This window comes from Stomoxys calcitrans, chromosome 2, assembly GCF_963082655.1.
Source record: "Stomoxys calcitrans chromosome 2, idStoCalc2.1, whole genome shotgun sequence".
Classification (NCBI taxonomy): Eukaryota; Metazoa; Arthropoda; class Insecta; order Diptera; family Muscidae; genus Stomoxys; species Stomoxys calcitrans.
The window spans coordinates 69,617,245-69,635,936 of record NC_081553.1 but is presented as its reverse complement, the minus strand read 5'-3'; the positions used below and the strand labels follow the sequence as shown (position 1 = coordinate 69,635,936).

General features: G+C 36.8%; 1 protein-coding gene across 1 annotated transcript in view; it reads right to left on the bottom strand.

Annotated features, from left to right (window-relative positions):
* The window catches only part of LOC106080726 (kinesin-like protein KIF19), a 54,417-nt gene that overhangs the window by 8,293 nt on the left and 27,432 nt on the right, over window positions 1-18,692 (bottom strand). The window contains exons 2-3 of the mRNA XM_013242225.2: window positions 1,069-1,282; window positions 667-813 (exon numbers count right to left, since the gene is read on the bottom strand). Of these exons, the coding sequence (XP_013097679.2) occupies window positions 667-813; window positions 1,069-1,170 (249 nt within the window). The 5' untranslated portion in view covers window positions 1,171-1,282. The remainder of the gene's footprint in view (window positions 1-666; window positions 814-1,068; window positions 1,283-18,692) is intronic.

Genomic DNA, 18,692 nt, shown 5'->3' with positions numbered 1-18,692 from the left:
TCTATAAGGCAGCTATATCCAAATCTGAGCCGATCTGGGCCACAATCAAGAAGGATGTCGAAGAGCCTAACACAATTCATTGTCCCAAATTTCACCAAAATCGGATATTAAATGTGGCTTTTATGGGCAAAAGACCTTAAATCGGCGGATCGGTCTATATAGGGCCTATATCAATATATAGCCCTATAGCCCATCTTCGAACTTAACCTGCTGGGCTTAAGACCATAAATTGCCAGATCGGTCTATATGGCAGCTATATTCAAATATAGTCCAATTCGGCCCATTCAAAAACTTAACCTGCATATGGAAGAAATGCGGATCTGTGGACAGACGGACAGTAACAAGGACATCGTTAAAACGTCTTAGAATTTTACGACGATCAGAAATATATATATTTATATGTACTTTGTAGGATCGGAAATGAATAATTCGATGTGTTGCAAACGGAATTACTAAATGAATATACCCCCTATCCTATGGTGGTGGGCATAAAAAGTGTCCCCATGAACTTCATGAATAATGCTTCCCATTTAATCCTTTGACCATTAAAGCTAGCTGCAATAGGAAATACTTCCTAATTCTTAATCGATACAACTCAACTGTCCTTACGTAATGATGGTTGCATACTGATTCTGTTTACACTGATTGTATAAAAATAGAAATTACCTGCGTATCGGATTCCTTGAAGACATAGTCATATGAATATTTTCTTGCCTTACCCCGGCCACCGTCATCAAAGAGCAGTGAAGATGGTGATATAACTTCAACACATCGCTCACCATTCTCAAAGGAAGGTCGTACACGGACAGCGACCTGTGCAAATGCGGAGAAATGAAAAACACCAAAAAAGTAGAAAAAAAAGTTAATGTTACCAAGAAAAACAAATGGACTAGTTTGTTCTTTGTTTATTGATTCATATCGTAAAAGAAACAGAACAAAAACAACAACAAAAAACTTTATGATTATCGGCAGTGCAGAGCCCGGAGTAGTACAACGAGTGCTAAGCTAAAGGATATGCCATATTTTAGGTGGCAAGCGAACAGGACAGCAACCATACACCATACTCACCAATAGACGTTCTTCTTGAGGTGGTGCCGTCGACAGGCCCCTACTTTGAGATGTTGACGAGCCACTACCGCTGCCACTAGACCAACTTCCGCTATGGGCCATTGCCGGGACCGTAGTGAATTTGTAATGAAGGCGTTTTGTATTTGCTCTGTTTTTGTCTTTCACTGAAGCTTCCCGAATTACGTCGTTTTCAATGAAATGCTAGAGCTTGCTGCTGAAGAGAAAGAAAAAAACAAACGAAAATATATTTTTTAGTTTTCGCTTTAATGAAAATGGAATGTTTTTTTCATGGTAGTTCGTGGGAATGTCTGATTTGCTTCCCCCCTCCCAAATCACCGATGGTAATGAACGCATTGATGACCATTTAGTATTGGTGTAATGCAAAACAAAAGCCATTTGTCTGGTATTTCTAGTTCTTTGTTCATCTGTATTTAAATGCGTCTAAACGTTGGAATATCATTAGCCTGGTATCCATTATTGTTTGGAAAGTTCATACCCCGCCCCAAGCGATTGATCAAAATCATTTAGTGAGGATTTTATTAATTGCGCAATGGAAATTTCTTGTTTGATTGTGAATCCGTCGTTTAAGAGAAACTTTGGAATATTCATTAGCAAAGGACATGGCTCTCGGTGATTTTATAAATAACTTTTAAAGTGAAACAGGAGTATAGATCTTAGGAGGGAATGAATAGAGGGTTCAACATAGGTGGATTTTATGAATTTTAGTATCAAAAAAATTTTAGGCGCCTTTATGAAAATCGATGTAAGAGTTAAAAAGGTCGACGGTAAGACAAGCGCTGCAGAGTCGAGCAATTTTTTCCCAACTCCGACTTTGAGAAGATTACTCGATCTGCTTTCGATTTCGGAGTCGACTTCGAGCACATAATTTTTTCAACAAAATTGTTGTTAAGAAACTAGCTGGACAGGGCCCGCTCCACTGCGCCTGCTTTCACTTTCTTATTTTATCTGAGCCCTATACTGTTACGTCAGGAAGTAAGTCCTGTTTGGGGGTGCTAATACGGCCTTTCAGATATTTCGCGCCGTTGTGGATATTATATTGGTGTTCTTCTCCCAATACCTTCCATTTGAGACTTATATTACTATGGTCTGCAAATGTGTCCGACAGATTCCCATATATCAGGTTTGTGCTCTGGTCTCAAATACCCTTCATTTGAGCCCCATATTTTCATTATTGGTTTATATTTCCATTTGGCTGGCTTTAGAAGTAGGGCGACCCCCTAGATATCCCACCCTAAATATAGGTATAAAATTTCTGTTTTTGAGTTATTATAAACGAACCAAAATTCGCTTAAATTGCCCAACCCATCTCCGAGATCTGGCGTTTTTGAAAATAGGGTAAGAGAAAGGCCCGCCCATTAAAGTTTAGATGTTAGATCTACATCATTCTTTTGGATTTGGTGATAGATTGGAGTTGTCAAACCCTTTGCCCCGAAAGTTAATATCAGATTCATACTCTATTTTCAAAAACCACATTGGTGCTACATATTGCTATATTCGGTATATATGTGTGGTTTAGGGGAAGCTTATGAGGTGAGGCGTCCCAAAAACACTTGACCATGAAACAGATACAGATTTGAGCCCCTTTTTGCCATAATCCAAAAATATGCCCACGCACTTAGCCCAGAAAAAATGTCAGGATGGTGGTCTACTCTCAAATTTCTAAAATTTGAGCCCCAATTGCCATTTAGGGGAGTTTAAGGGGTCAGACGACCCCAAAACTCTTGTCCTTAAAATTGGATATTAAACTCGATTTTTATTATCAAATAGCTCATATATAATGCCATTGTAAGCATACATGGCCGGTTTGAAAGGAGGAGTTTAGGGGACCCTGAAGTAATATCAGCATCGTGGTAGAGCACGATTTTGTTTGAGATCCATAATGTCATGCATTTTGAAGGTGGCGATCAAGATATTCAGGACAACAGGTCTCGTTCAGATCCACACTAATTATTTTTTTACTGGCTATCTAAACTGAAAATCTTATTACGAAGCTATCACTTGGGATACTACGTTTTTAAAGATCCGCAGGTCCTCCAGTGTCCATCCCAATTTTAAGGTAAACATTATACTGTACTATCAAAGACCTTTTATTTCTGTCCTATTCTATCTTGGTCGGCTTTCATATATTACATTTAATTCCTTTTTTTTTTGGTAGGATGGAGGGAGGGGGATTGCCCTCTGACACGTCCTTTCATTTGAGTACAATATATTCGCCGTCATCCTACATGACAGTTTGGCGTTGTTTTTATTGGGCGGAGATGGTTGGGTGTAAATACGTTTCATATTGTCCCAATCGGTAAATATGTCCTGCTTGGGGTTTTGGGGGGTGAGGCCCCCCAGACAATAAGGAATAAATTGGAATGTCAGATTTGTACACTTCTTTTAAATACCTTTCATTTGATACCCATATTGCCCAAAGCGGTGAAAGAGTCCTGTTGGGGGTTTTTTTGGGGGGTGGGGAACCCGAACACTTTAGGTGAAATGTGTATGCCGAGTTCGTACTCTACTCTTTAATTCCTTTCATTTGATACCCATATTATCCCAATCGGTAAACATGTCCGTCCGGGTGGGTTTTGGGATGGGGCGTCCCTCCAGGTTATTTGACCCAAAAATTTTATACCGATTTCGTGTTTTTGGGATACCATGAGGTGGCATACAAAATTTCACTTAAATCGGTGCACGAATCTCCGAGATCTGGCGTTTTTGAGGTATTGGGGAGGTATGGGGGAGGGTCTGCTCTTTGCATTTTCCCAAAATAGAGTGAGGGATATCCATGATAAGGTAGCGTTTGGTTATTATAGTGGATAAAAATATAACAAAATAGCAAATTAGAATTTTTGAGGATTAAACAAGTAAAAGCGCGCTAAGTTCAGCCGAGTCGAATCTTATATACCCTTAACCATGGATCGCATTTGTTGAGTTCTTTGAATGGTATCACTTTTTAGGCAAACAAAGAAAGATAGATAAGAACTGTTATGCCGATTCGCACCATAACTGAATTGAATGTTGAAGACCATACTAAGAGTTATTGGGTAATATTTAAGTCCATTCGGATAAGAATTGCGCCTTGTAGGGGCTCAAGAAGCAAAATCGGGAGATCACATTATGTGGGAGCTGTATGAGGCTATAGATCGACTAAAACCATATTGGACATGTGTGTTGAAGGTCATGGGAAAAGCCGTTGTACAAAATTTCAGCAAAACAGGATAAGAATTGCGGCCTCTAGAGGCTTAAGAAGAACGGTTTATATGGCAGTTATATCAGTTAGTGTACCGATTTGAAACATACTCAGTACAGTTTTTTGAAGTCATAACACAACACTTCATGCAAAATTTCAGCTAAATCGGATAAGAATTACACCCTCTAGATGCTCAAAAAGTCAAGATCCCAGATCGGTTTATATGGCAGCTATATCAGGTTATGGGCCGATTTAAACCATACTTAGCGCAGTTGCTGGAAGTGATACCAAAACCCAACGTGCAAATTTTCAGCTACATCGGATAAGAATTACGCCCTCTAGATGCTCAAAAAGTCAAGATCCCAGATCGGTTTATATGGCAGCTATATCAGGTTATGGGCCGATTTATACCATACTTAACGCAGTTGCTGGAAGTGATACCAAAACACAACATGCAAATTTTCAGCTACATCGGATAAGAATTACGCCCTCTAGATGCTCAAGAAGTCAAGATCCCAGATCGGTTTATATGGCAGCTATATCAGGTTATGTACCGATTTGAAACATACTTAGTACAGTTTTTCGAAGTCATAACACAACACTTCATGCAAAATTTCAGCCAAATAGGAAAAGAATTGATTTCTACCATACTTACCACAATTATTGTAAGTCATAACAAAACACTTCAAGAAGTCAAAACCCAAGATCGGTTTATATGGCAGCTATATCAAAACATGAACCGATTTGGTCCATTTACAATCCCAACCGACCTACACTAATAAGATATATTTATGCAAAATTTCAAGCGTCCAGCTGTACTCCTTTGAAAGTTAGCGTGCTTTCGACAGACGGACGGACGGACATGGCTAGATCGATTTAAAATATCATGACGATCAAGAATATATAGACTTTATGGGGTCTTAGACGCATATTTCGAGGTGTTACGAATGGAATGATGAAATTAGAATACCCCCATCCTATAGTGGAGAGTTTAAAAACTGTGGCACAATTGTATGAAATCCGAACAAAAATAAATAAAATTTTTCTACAATATTCAGATTAAATTTTTAATATAAGCTTGACTGAAAGCATTAAACAAAAGCATTAAAACAAAAAAAAAATTAATTTAAAATTTTAAAGATTTTTCTTTGAAAATAAAATGTGTACTCGTATGTGATGTAAATTCCATCCATTCGCGCTCTATGGTAGTTAAACATCATTCCAACTTTCAATTCAATAATTTAAAATTTTAAAAATTTTTCTTTGAAAATAAAATGTGTACTCGTATGTGATGTAAATTCCATCCATTCGCGCTCTATGGTAGTTAAACATCATTCCAACTTTCATAAATCTCTCCTTAAAATGTCATAAAAGTAATTAGCTTGTGAAGCGACGAGCAGCGAATGTAAACAAAATAAAATGTTTATTGTGATTTATGATTTTTTATTCCCACATAGCGGCCATGGATACAAGTGAATGCATTCGCATTGTCCATTATGTTGTATGAGCGATGATTAATTGATGTTACTTATACGACCACCAGTACGCACTAACCTCACATATAAGCCTGGGGTTTCCCCAACAATTAATTGTAATGATATTTATGAGCAGTTAATCCATATTTTAAATAATATTCTGACGATAAAAATGTTTGTCGTATAACTTTTGTACTCCATCCTACCCAATATACAGCCAGGACTTAGAAAATGTGCGTGTAAATGTGTGATAACATATGTGTATATATGTATATGTTACATATACATATATCCATGAACCCATGGATGTACTTGCTCTGTTGAATGTTACTATTAAGACTTGACTCAATATAGAGGTTGGAGAGCATGTGGCGCTAGCCTTTAATTTGTTCGTGTCATTGGGCAATTTACCCAATATTTCCAAACAACAAAAGCCCACAAAACCTCCCACAACTTTTACACTAAATGTAAGCATTCACTTAATGTAAAAAATTACCCCCAAAAGACATTTGTCACTCGTTCAAACTCAAACTTCGAGTATAGTATGACAAAAACGCGAGTCGAAATTCACAGGCTCATGTGTCGAGGCATAGACAAATCAATTCATGTTAATGTATAATGAAATTGTATTTCGCTTTAAATTGTCAACTTAATCGATTTGAGTCAGGTAATAAGGCCTGATAGATATAGGCCTTTTTTTAAAGTTATGCATTTGCTGGCAATCATGATAGAAATTTGGTAATATGCGTTGTATGCGAGATGGGGGTAGTTTTTATACTTCCGCAATTGGTTTAGTTAAAATTACGCATTTTACGTTGTAAATGTCATCGAAAGGTTATCATGAGTGGCACATTCCTTGACATTTGGTCTCAGGCAACATTTTATTGAAATATGTTTTAGAGAAATTGGTATCAAAAATTTGCCTTTTTTATTTTTAAAGAAAATTTTGAACAAAAGCTACTTTTGAAAATTTAATCAACACTTCGTTCTTTGCGAAAATGTCATTAAAATTTTGGCTTCAAAATGGTATCGAAATTTTGCCTTTAAAGAAAATTTCCTTCAAATTTCCATAGACAAAGTTTTATCAAAATTTTGAATTTGAATTTAATTTGAAGAAATGTACATTGAAATTTTGTTTTTTTTTGAGAAATTTTCATGGATGTTTGAATTTAAGGAAATTTCACGGAAATTTTGTTTCTTTGTAAAAATTTCATAGGTTTCATTATGTTTTAAAAATTGAAATTTTGTCCTTGGAAAAAATTATGAAAATTTGTGTTTTTATAGAAAACTAGCCGAACCAGGGCCTCGCCGCTGAACCTTCCTTCGCTCTCTAATATCTTTTTAGGGTGGGGACACTTAGCCCTGAATGTGGATATCAAATTCGCGCCACTGTAGCCTATGTCCGCCTGAATTTAATTTGAAGAAAATTACATTGAAATTTTGTTTTTTTTGAGAAATTTTCATGGATGTTTGAATTTAAGGAAATTTCACGGAAATTTTGTTTCTTTGTAAAAATTTTATAGGTTTCATTATGTTTTAAAAATTGAAATTTTGTCCTTGGAAAAAATTATGAAAATTTGTGTTTTTATAGAAAACTAGCCGAACCAGGGCCTCACCGCTGAACTTTCCTTCGCTCTCTAATATCTTTTTAGGGTGGGGACACTTAGCCCTGAATGTGGATATCAAATTCGCGCCACTGTAGCCTATGTCCGCCTGCGACGCTGAACGCCTCTACTCCCAAATGTTTTTCTTTTGAGTCCTATATTACTGTGTTGGTAAATATTTGCGGTTAAGGGGGTATTTTGGGGGTGGGGTGGCCACTCAGACACTTGGCCCTTAAAATAAATATAAGATTCGGGCTGTACTTTCAAATACTACATTTTATATGAGCCCCATGTTGGCATGATCGGCAAATAAGTTCTGTTTGAGGGCACCCCCACCCTTGGGTCTTTGTCCCTAAAATGAGTATCAATTTCGCACTCTACTCCCAAATAGCTCTTATATAAGTCACATATCACCATGGTTGGTAAATACATCCGATTAGGGCGGCATTTTGAGGTGGGGAGGCTCGCCAATCACATGGCTTTTCAATTGGATATCAAATTCGTGTTTTTATACCCTCCACCATAGGATGGGGCTATACTAATTTCGTCATTCTGTTTGTAACTCCTCGAAATATTCATCTAAGACCCCATAAAGTGTATAGATTCTTGATCGTCATCACATTTTAAGTCGATCCAGCCATGTCCGACCGTCTGTCTGTCTGTCGAAAGCACGGTAACTTTCGAAGGAGTAAAGCTAACCGCTTGAAATTTTGCACAAACAATTTTTATTAGTGTAGAACAGTTGGGATTGTAAATGGGCTATATCGGTCAATGTTTTGATATAGCTGCCATATAAACCGATCTTGGATCTTGGCTTCTTGAGCCGGAAGAGGGGACAATTCTTATCCGATTTGGCTGAAATTTAGCATGAGGTGTTTTATTATCACTTCCAATAACTGTGTTGAGTATGGTTGAAATCTGTCCATAACCTGATATAGCTGTCATATAAACCTATTTGGGGTCTTGGGGGGGTTGCCCAAAAAGTAATTGCGGATTTTTTGAAAGAAAGTAAATGAATTTTTAATAAAGCTTAGAATGAACTTTAATCAAATATACTTTTTTTACACTTTTTTTCTAAAGCAAGCTAAAAGTAACAGCTGATAACTGACAGAAGAAAGAATGCAATTACAGAGTCACAAGCTGTGAAAAAATTTGTCAACGCCGACTATATGAAAAATCCGCAATTACTTTTTGGGCAACCCAATAGCATGAAACAGCACCCATATAAACCGATCTCTCTATTTCACTTCTTGAGCCCCTAAAGGGCGCAATTCTTACTCATATTGTCTGACATTTTATACTATAACTTCTACTACGATCTCCAACATTCAACATTGATATAGCTCCAATATTATAGCAATTCTTTTCTTTTATCCTTTGTTTGCCTAAAAAGAGATATTGGGAAAAGAACTCGACAAATGCGATCTATGGTGGAGGGTATACAAGATTCGGGCCGGGCGAACTTTGCACGCTTTTACTTGTTTTCTTTTAAGCACCTTTCGTTTGAGCTCTATATTGTCATGATTGGTCTTTATATCTAATTGGCAGGTTTTGGGCGCTTTCGACCCCAACAATGTAAGAGTGCAAAAAATTATTGAACGAATCGAATTACCAATCTCCGACATTTCATGTTTTTGCAAATTAAGGTAATGAGAAGTGTTTTTTAGGGGGAGGGATAGCACTTCAGACATTTCGACTTAAATATGGATATAAATTTCGTGCTCCACTCCCAAGTCATTTTAGTTTGAGCCTAATATTGCCATGGTCGGTAAATATGAACCGTTTGGATGGTGTTTTGGACGCCCCCGGCCTTCAAATTCGCTCTTTACACCCAAATACCGCTTATTTGAGCTCCCTATTGGAAAGTTTCAGGGCGTACCTCCAAACATTTGGCTCCAAAATTGGATATCAAATTCGTTTTAATTTGAGTCCCACATAGCCATGGTCGGTTAATATGCCCATGTGAGGGCGGCCGCCCATTATATAGGTCCATATAATTTCTTATCCCATATTTTAATCTACTTCGGAATTGACATAAACTTTGCCCCTGTTCATTAATGACATGTTCATAGGCAAATTTGCATTTTGTGGGCTTAATCACCGCGAAAGATTTTTTTCCTAATTTTCTTTGAAGACTGACCGTCATTTCCACATTTTTCGGGTATTTGAGTATAGTCAGCGCGATGAACTTATGTCTTATTTTTATGAAAGACTTGGCCGTAATTTTTCCCACGAAAGAGAGTGTTGGGCTGAAGGTACCACTCCCAACTCTGCACTTGTGGTATGCTATATTTATGGTTTTAGGTTGGATGGGGGCAGCTGACTTTGTTTAGTTTTTAGAAGTTAAGGCTTAGCCTTCTGTGTTTTTCAGGCAAGGGCTATGTTTTCGATGCAGGATATAGTGACCGGTTAGATCTCTGGCAATCACATGTTGAGATGGGTGAAAAGATGTAACGACCATCTTGAAACTATGTAGCTACTGAAGAGATACCCTGGAATGGGTAGCAAACTAATTTTAGCCAAGTTATGGAATCAATGACCCTGCCTTGGTGCGAGCTTCTTGTTAGGATAGAGGCCTTTTACGCACGAAGAGCATGGGCTGTAGCAGGAGTTGGGTTAGATTTCTTAGGCTTCTGGCGGGAATGGAAGCCACGACCCCTGCACTGGTAATCCAAGCACTCCTCCAACTCGGCTACCGGGGCAGCGGTTGTATGGTGAAAAAATTCGGCGCCAATGCAACGTCAGGTCTATAGCGTCGCTTTAGACGGAGGAAAAGGTGAACATCTGCAGTGTTTTCGGGGAAGAGGAAGATGAGGAGTTTTAAGACGGTCGAGTATTTTTTGCCTTGCATGAGGGGTCGAGGCATAGGATAACGGGTAAACTTTTATTCTGGTTTGGAATCTCCTCATTCTGAACTAATCATAGAAAAATTGGTCTAAGAACCTGAAAAGAGTATACTAAGTATTACGTCCATTTAGAAATGTCCGATCGCCTGTCGAAACCATGCTGACTTTCAAGGAGTTAAGCTTGGAATGTTTTCCATACCACTCCCCTATGTTGGTTCATGTCTGGTATCGTGTCCCCACCTAAGTACCGGTGTCTGTTGGCCGCGAAAGCCGGGCAATGACATAGGAAATGCTCCAACGTCTCATAATCTTCCCACATACCCTACACATGCTATCATTTGCCGCATACATTTTGCATAAGTGAGCTCGTAGTCCTATGTGTCCCGTTATGACACCAAGATATACTGACCTCCCTCTTACTTCCTTTCAGTAATAGCCCCGTCCTCTCACGATCCGGATCACCCCATAGGATTTTCGCCGTCCTACCGATCGTTTCGCTGTTCTAAAATGTTGCACGTGCATTCGTCGCCCACTCCCTTAAATCGGACTGCGTCGAACCGAAAGGCTTCGGGTTAACCAAGTGTATCGACTGCTGTTCTCTGGCCTTCACTCCCAAATCGTCTGCCCTTTCATTCCCCGTTACTCCGTTATGGCCCGGCACCCAAACGATGCGGATTGTGTCATTCTCAGAGAAGGCGTTAATCTCCTTCTGACACTTGTTATTGCCCTTATGGCCATTTTACTGTCCGTAAAGATGGTCAAACATGAACCAACTTAGGGGAGTGGTGTTGAAAACACTTAAGGATTTTGTAAGTAGCGTGCACGGATTGCCAGTGCGGGTGTCGTGGGTTCAATTCCTGCCAGAGGCCTTGGCCGGTCGCTAGTGTGGTATCACATTGTTAGGTTAGGTTGAAAAGAGGGTGCGGATATTAATCCGCCCTATGCCACTATGGACATACACCTAAGCCAGCGATCGGCTTGTTGTACGCTCTAATAACTAAAAAGTCATCTCGAAAGAGAAAACCTAAGTCAGGAATACAGTGCCACTTACAGAATCCTTAACTATTTTCCATCCCACCCTTGAGTTGTTTCATGTCTGGTATTGTGTCCCCACCTAAGTGCCGATGTCACAATGGATATCAAATAGTCTATGTGAGTAGTAAAGAACTTTCACTCTTACCTAACCTAACCTTACCTTAGATATCAGTTTGGAGCGGATTTTTATTCAATTTGGGACTTATAACATTTAGGGCTAAGATAAGTGACCTTTTGTTATTAGAACAAGTAAAAGCGTGCTAAGTTTGGCCGGGCCGAATCTTAGGAACCCACCACCATGGATTCTGCTAAAAATTTATACAAAATAAATTTAGTTGTAGGGCATAATTTTATTCTAAAGGGTGATTTTTTTGAGGTTAGGATTTTCATGCATTAGTATTTGACAGATCACGTGGGATTTCACACATGGTGTCAAAGAGAAAGATGCTCAGTATGCTTTGACATTTCATCATGAATAGACTTACTAACGAGCAACGCACAGTGGGCCAAATGGCAAAAAAATTGGAAATAAGTCTACAACTTTTTATCTGTTGATTTTAGCCATACAAAATGTTCTAGACATTTGTAGAGGAGGACATAGGCTTTCAGAAAAGTGCTGTTGTTGGTCCATATCTTTAATACAGGGTGAGCTACAGGGTGTCAAAGTTGACCACTTTTGACTTCTCCAAGCTTCTGGGGGCCATAACTTTTGATCTACTCAACCGATTTACATGATTTAGGACTCTAGAGAAAGAGCTTGACAAGATCTAAAAAACTTATGCATAAAGTACCATGCCATCGTGTACTGTTAAGGAGTTATGAATTGTTTAATTTTAAAATATGAAAATTTGGCCTTGGTTTTTTTCAGTGTTTTTTAAATAACTCCGTCAATTTTAAAGCTATAAACTTCATACTTCACACAAATTATGCCAGCATATGTGTGCATAAAATACAAAAGGAATCACGTGAATATCTTTGGCGGTTTAAAAATGGCATCGTTTTCAATATGAAAAATATTTTTTTTGTCAAAAAATTGCAAAATTTTTCAAAAAAGATACTCCCATTTCCTTTAAGTTTTCGCAAACTTTGGCCGTCAAAGCATTATCATTTCTTTCCATTTTCACAAAGTCGAGGTATTAAGAAAAGTTTTAAGTGCTAATTTGGCTAATTTCGATATCAAACAACACCGTTATCTTAAGACCAAAATGGCCAATTTTTTTACTAAACTTCAAAAGTTTCTCACTGGAAAAAAAGTTCCACGGGGATTTTTTCGCTTTTTTTGAACTTAAATGAAAGCTTAAAATGTTCCCAACATTTTAAGGTATGTCTCGCCATATCCTAGCCATAAATGAGATCGTAGCGATCAAAATACTGAAAAAAGTCAATTTTCAAGTAGTGCTATATTCATTGCTAAAAAACAAGTATTACGTCACATTTTATTGCAAAGATGTTAAATAAACTTTTATTTGGTAACACTTCTTCTACAAAACACAAAAAGAATCATGGAAATATCTCTATTCTATTCCATTTTATGGAACCGGCAATAAAAAAGTCAATTTTTCAAAAAAGTCGAATTTCCCAAATTTTGTTTTTGTTGTCCTAATTGCACATGACACACTATAGCCATATTTACGCAACATACCTTATCGTAAAGGAAATTTTCATACCTTTCCAACGATGTATAAAACATTTCTCAACTCGGATTCTATCTACTCTAAAATTCATTTACACTTCATTAAACTCTATATAAAAATGTCTATTTGTGAAATGGAACCTTATATGGGGCCTACACTAAAACATTGATAGATTTGCCCAGGGTTTACAATACAAATGTGTTAGAATAAAAAAAGGTCTCCTGCCAAAGTTTAAAAAAATTGGAATAAAAATATGTGTTTTAGAGCGAAAACACTTCGCATCGGCGTGCGTTTGTATAGTACCTACATCTATTTTTAATGTAAGCTGATGATTTTTGAATAAAAAGTAACCTAGAAATATACCTGCATATATATATATATTTGTGTTAAGATTTGATGCAGACAAATGTTACCTGTTTCGCTATGTCGAATTCCCAGGAAATCCACCGTATCAATGAATGTGAAAAAACCTACCCATAAAAAATTCATTGTCATTTTTTTTAACCAAATTCGAGTCCAGGTAAATAATTATAGAAGAGTAAGTAAAAAGAGGCACTTTGGACCCCTTTTTACGATTGCGTCTGATACCTGAAATGGGTCATTAATTGTGAATATATTGCATAAATATTTGAACAAAATCCAAATTTTCTTCATTCATTTTCTCAAATGATTTGTAGAATTTTTCAAGTTTGTCTAAAGCGTCTTTATTTAGCCTTATTCCATATATGTGGTCCAAAGTGTAAACAAGTTCCTTAAATGACTCCGTGTATGATTTGGAATCATTTTTGATGTCCCATACAATTTTCGAAAGAGTGGAATACTTCAGTATGACTTCCATAACTTATAAATGTCCTTTACGCCTCTACAAAATATAATGAAGAAAATTTGGATTTTGTTCAAATATTTATGCAATATATTCACAATTAATGACCCATTTCAGGTATCAGACGCAATCGTAAAAAGGGGTCCAAAGTGCCTCTTTTTACTTACTCTTCTATAATTATTTACCTGGACTCGAATTTGGTTAAAAAAAATGACAATGAATTTTTTATGGGTAGGTTTTTTCACATTCATTGATACGGTGGATTTCCTGGGAATTCGACATAGCGAAACAGGTAACATTTGTCTGCATCAAATCTTAACACAAATATATATATATATGCAGGTATATTTCTAGGTTACTTTTTATTCAAAAATCATCAGCTTACATTAAAAATAGATGTAGGTACTATACAAACGCACGCCGATGCGAAGTGTTTTCGCTCTAAAACACATATTTTTATTCCAATTTTTTTAAACTTTGGCAGGAGACCTTTTTTTATTCTAACACATTTGTATTGTAAACCCTGGGCAAATCTATCAATGTTTTAGTGTAGGCCCCATATAAGGTTCCATTTCACAAATAGACATTTTTATATAGAGTTTAATGAAGTGTAAATGAATTTTAGAGTAGATAGAATCCGAGTTGAGAAATGTTTTATACATCGTTGGAAAGGTATGAAAATTTCCTTTACGATAAGGTATGTTGCGTAAATATGGCTATAGTGTGTCATGTGCAATTAGGACAACAAAAACAAAATTTGGGAAATTCGACTTTTTTGAAAAATTGACTTTTTTATTGCCGGTTCCATAAAATGGAATAGAATAGAGATATTTCCATGATTCTTTTTGTGTTTTGTAGAAGAAGTGTTACCAAATAAAAGTTTATTTAACATCTTTGCAATAAAATGTGACGTAATACTTGTTTTTTAGCAATGAATATAGCACTACTTGAAAATTGACTTTTTTCAGTATTTTGATCGCTACGATCTCATTTATGGCTAGGATATGGCGAGACATACCTTAAAATGTTGGGAACATTTTAAGCTTTCATTTAAGTTCAAAAAAAGCGAAAAAATCCCCGTGGAACTTTTTTCCAGTGAGAAACTTTTGAAGTTTAGTAAAAAAATTGGCCATTTTGGTCTTAAGATAACGGTGTTGTTTGATATCGAAATTAGCCAAATTAGCACTTAAAACTTTTCTTAATACCTCGACTTTGTGAAAATGGAAAGAAATGATAATGCTTTGACGGCCAAAGTTTGCGAAAACTTAAAGGAAATGGGAGTATCTTTTTTGAAAAATTTTGCAATTTTTTGACAAAAAAAATATTTTTCATATTGAAAACGATGCCATTTTTAAACCGCCAAAGATATTCACGTGATTCCTTTTGTATTTTATGCACACATATGCTGGCATAATTTGTGTGAAGTATGAAGTTTATAGCTTTAAAATTGACGGAGTTATTTAAAAAACACTGAAAAAAACCAAGGCCAAATTTTCATATTTTAAAATTAAACAATTCATAACTCCTTAACAGTACACGATGGCATGGTACTTTATGCATAAGTTTTTTAGATCTTGTCAAGCTCTTTCTCTAGAGTCCTAAATCATGTAAATCGGTTGAGTAGATCAAAAGTTATGGCCCCCAGAAGCTTGGAGAAGTCAAAAGTGGTCAACTTTGACACCCTGTAGCTCACCCTGTATTAAAGATATGGACCAACAACAGCACTTTTCTGAAAGCCTATGTCCTCCTCTACAAATGTCTAGAACATTTTGTATGGCTAAAATCAACAGATAAAAAGTTGTAGACTTATTTCCAATTTTTTTGCCATTTGGCCCACTGTGCAACGCTTGCAAATCATTGAATTTTATTACCAAAATCAGTGTTCGGTTCGAAATGTGTTCAAATTTTGACAAATTTTGTTCAGCGATGAGGCTCATTTCTGGTTGAATGGCTACGTAAATAAGCAAAATTGCCGCATTTGGAGTGAAGAGCAACCAGAAGCCGTTCAAGAACTGCCCATGCATCCCGAAAAATGCACTGTTTGGTGTGGTTTGTACGCTGGTGGAATCATTGGACCGTATTTTTTCAAAGATGCTGTTGGACGCAACGTTACGGTGAATGAACACATTTCGAACCGAACACTGATTTTGGTAATAAAATTCAATGATTTGCAAGCGTTGCTCGTTAGTAAGTCTATTCATGATGAAATGTCAAAGCATACTGAGCATCTTTCTCTTTGACACCATGTCTGAAATGCCACGTGATCTGTCAAATACTAATGCATGAAAATCCTAACCTCAAAAAAATCACCCTTTACCTACCAAACTTCTGTCGAACCAGCAAAAATTAATGTTTCTAGGAACCGAACAAGGATGATCGAGAGACTGGTTTACATGGGAGCTATATCAGGTTATAGACTGATTTTGACCGTATTTGGCACACAGAACATCGTATGCAAAATGTCTGCCTAATCGGACAAAAATTGCGTCTTGTAAAGACTCAAGAAGTCAAATCGGGAGATCGGTTTATATGGGAGCTGTATCAGGTTATAGACCGATTTGGACAGTACTTGGCACAGTTATTGGAAGTACAATAATAAAAAAATTTCAGACAAATCGGAAAAAAATTGCGGCTTGTTAGGCCTCAAGAAGTAAAATCGGGCGATCGGTTTATATGGGAGCTATATCAGGTTGTAAGCCGATGTGGACCGTACTTAGCACAGTTGTTGGAAGTCATAACGGAACACCACATGCAAAATTCCAGCCAAATCGGACATCCTGGGGTTCAAGAAGTCAAATCGGGAGATCGGTTTATATGGTAGCTATATCTAAATCTGGTCCATTTGCATTCCCCAACTACCTACATATTAAATATCTGTACAAAATATACACCGGCTAGCTCTACGCATTCGACCGCTATCGTGATTTCGACAGACGGACAGACATGGCTAGATCATCAAGAATATATATACTTTATGGGGTCTTAGACGAATATTTCCAAGTGTTTCAAACGGAATGACTAGATTAGTATATCCCCATCCTATGGTGGTGTCGATTAGTTCCCATTGGACTAATATCGCAAGCTTTTGAATATGTTCTCAAGAAATTTTGTATGTATATAAGAGTTTTTTTATGACTCTTGACACGGCGCATAAGATTTGGATATAGTTCCCATATATACGAGATCTGTACAACAAGTATTGCGAATTTTCGATTTCTTAAGAAAATGTTAATTTATTCATGAGTATCCATTTTCTTCTATCAATAAACGTTGCTTTTGTTCAAGATAGTTTCACCTTTAAAATGCGTCCAAGCTTTTTTGTATTTGTGTTTTTCACACACAATTTTCTATACAGATTCTTGATCAATTACAATTTGTTTATCTCTTCCTCCCCTTTGTTGACATATGGGCCCTGTTTCATTGTAATATTACCTCATAGCAGGCTATTTGAATAAATTTTTTGTACTAATAGTAAGGAAGGAAGTTGTCCCAGAACTCCATCACCAACAACAACTAAAGTCAATATTGACACAAGAAACATGTAATTTAAAGACATCGAGATACCCAAGTTTGTGTGTTTGTGGAAAATTCTGAAATTATGATAGGCTTAGCCACTCACCCATCCATTTGGGGGATATTGCCTTCACGTGTCTGTTGGCAGTGTGCATATTTTTAACAATGTATGAATGTGTAGAGAATGAGCACAACTTTTGTCCTTCCTTCCACATATGCACGTGTGGGAGCATGTCTATACTTTGGGAAAAGTTAATTGTTTTATGGTGATTAATAATAAAACAAGTACAAGACTACTAGAAAAGTAGAGAAAGAAACAAAAAAAAAAAAAACCAAATATAAATAAACACTCAACAATAGTCACTTGAAGGCGATAACAAAGTTTGGTGTTGAAAGTTACACAAAATTGTTACTAGTACCATCACAATATTGACAATTGAATAAACATTTCTTGTCATCGACGGTGATGGCGTATTATTTTATTTTTAGAGAGAGCAATTGCGATACAATTGCATACGCTTTATCGTAAAGAGAAAGGGGCAAACAAATATAACGCCTCATAAGAATAGTTCCAGAACTTTTTTTCAATGCTGTCGACTGACAATCAAAGACCAAAGCTCAAGATGTCTAACCGTTAGATCAGTTTATAAAAAAAAAATGATTGAATAATTTCTTTTTAATTCTTTTTTTTTTGTTAATTAATTTTTTAATTGAAAATGACAAATACTTCAATCACTATCGTAATTGATGGCTCGATTGGCACCATACTTGGTTTGGCTCTTGGAGACCAAATTTGCACGCTCTATCGGCCCACGATCCGAAATCGGTTTTGAACCTGAGCCTGATGGCTAAAACAAAACACTTGATGCTAAATTTCAGACAAATCTTATAATAAATGCGTCCATTATCAGGTTATCAGGTTATAAACCGATTTGGACCATATTTAACAGAATTGTTGGAAGACAAAATAAAACACTTGCTGCGAAATTTTAGCCAAATCGAATCCAAGATCTTATATCGATTTATATGGCAGCTATATCAAAACATAGACTGACTTGGCCCATTTACAATCCCAACTGACCTGCACTAATAAAAAGAATATATGCACAATTTCTAGCATCTAACTTTGCTACTTTGAAAGTGATTTCGAAAGACAGACAGACGGGCGGTCAGACGGACATGGCTAAATCGGCTTAGAATGTCAAGACGATCAAGAATATATATACTTTGTTGGGTCGTTGGTCTCAGATCAATATTTCGATGTGTCATAAACTTAATGTCGAAATTAGTATTCCCCCTTCCTATGGTGGAGAGTATAAAAACCGGATTCAATTAAAACAAGTAAAATCGTGTTGGTTCGGCCGGGGCGAATCTTATAAGAAAAGCCATCGTGTAAAATGTCAGCCAAATTGCCATTTAGATTCCATATCTAAATGTGGAACGATTTGGCCCATTTTCAATCCCAATCAACCTACATTTATAAGAAATAATTATG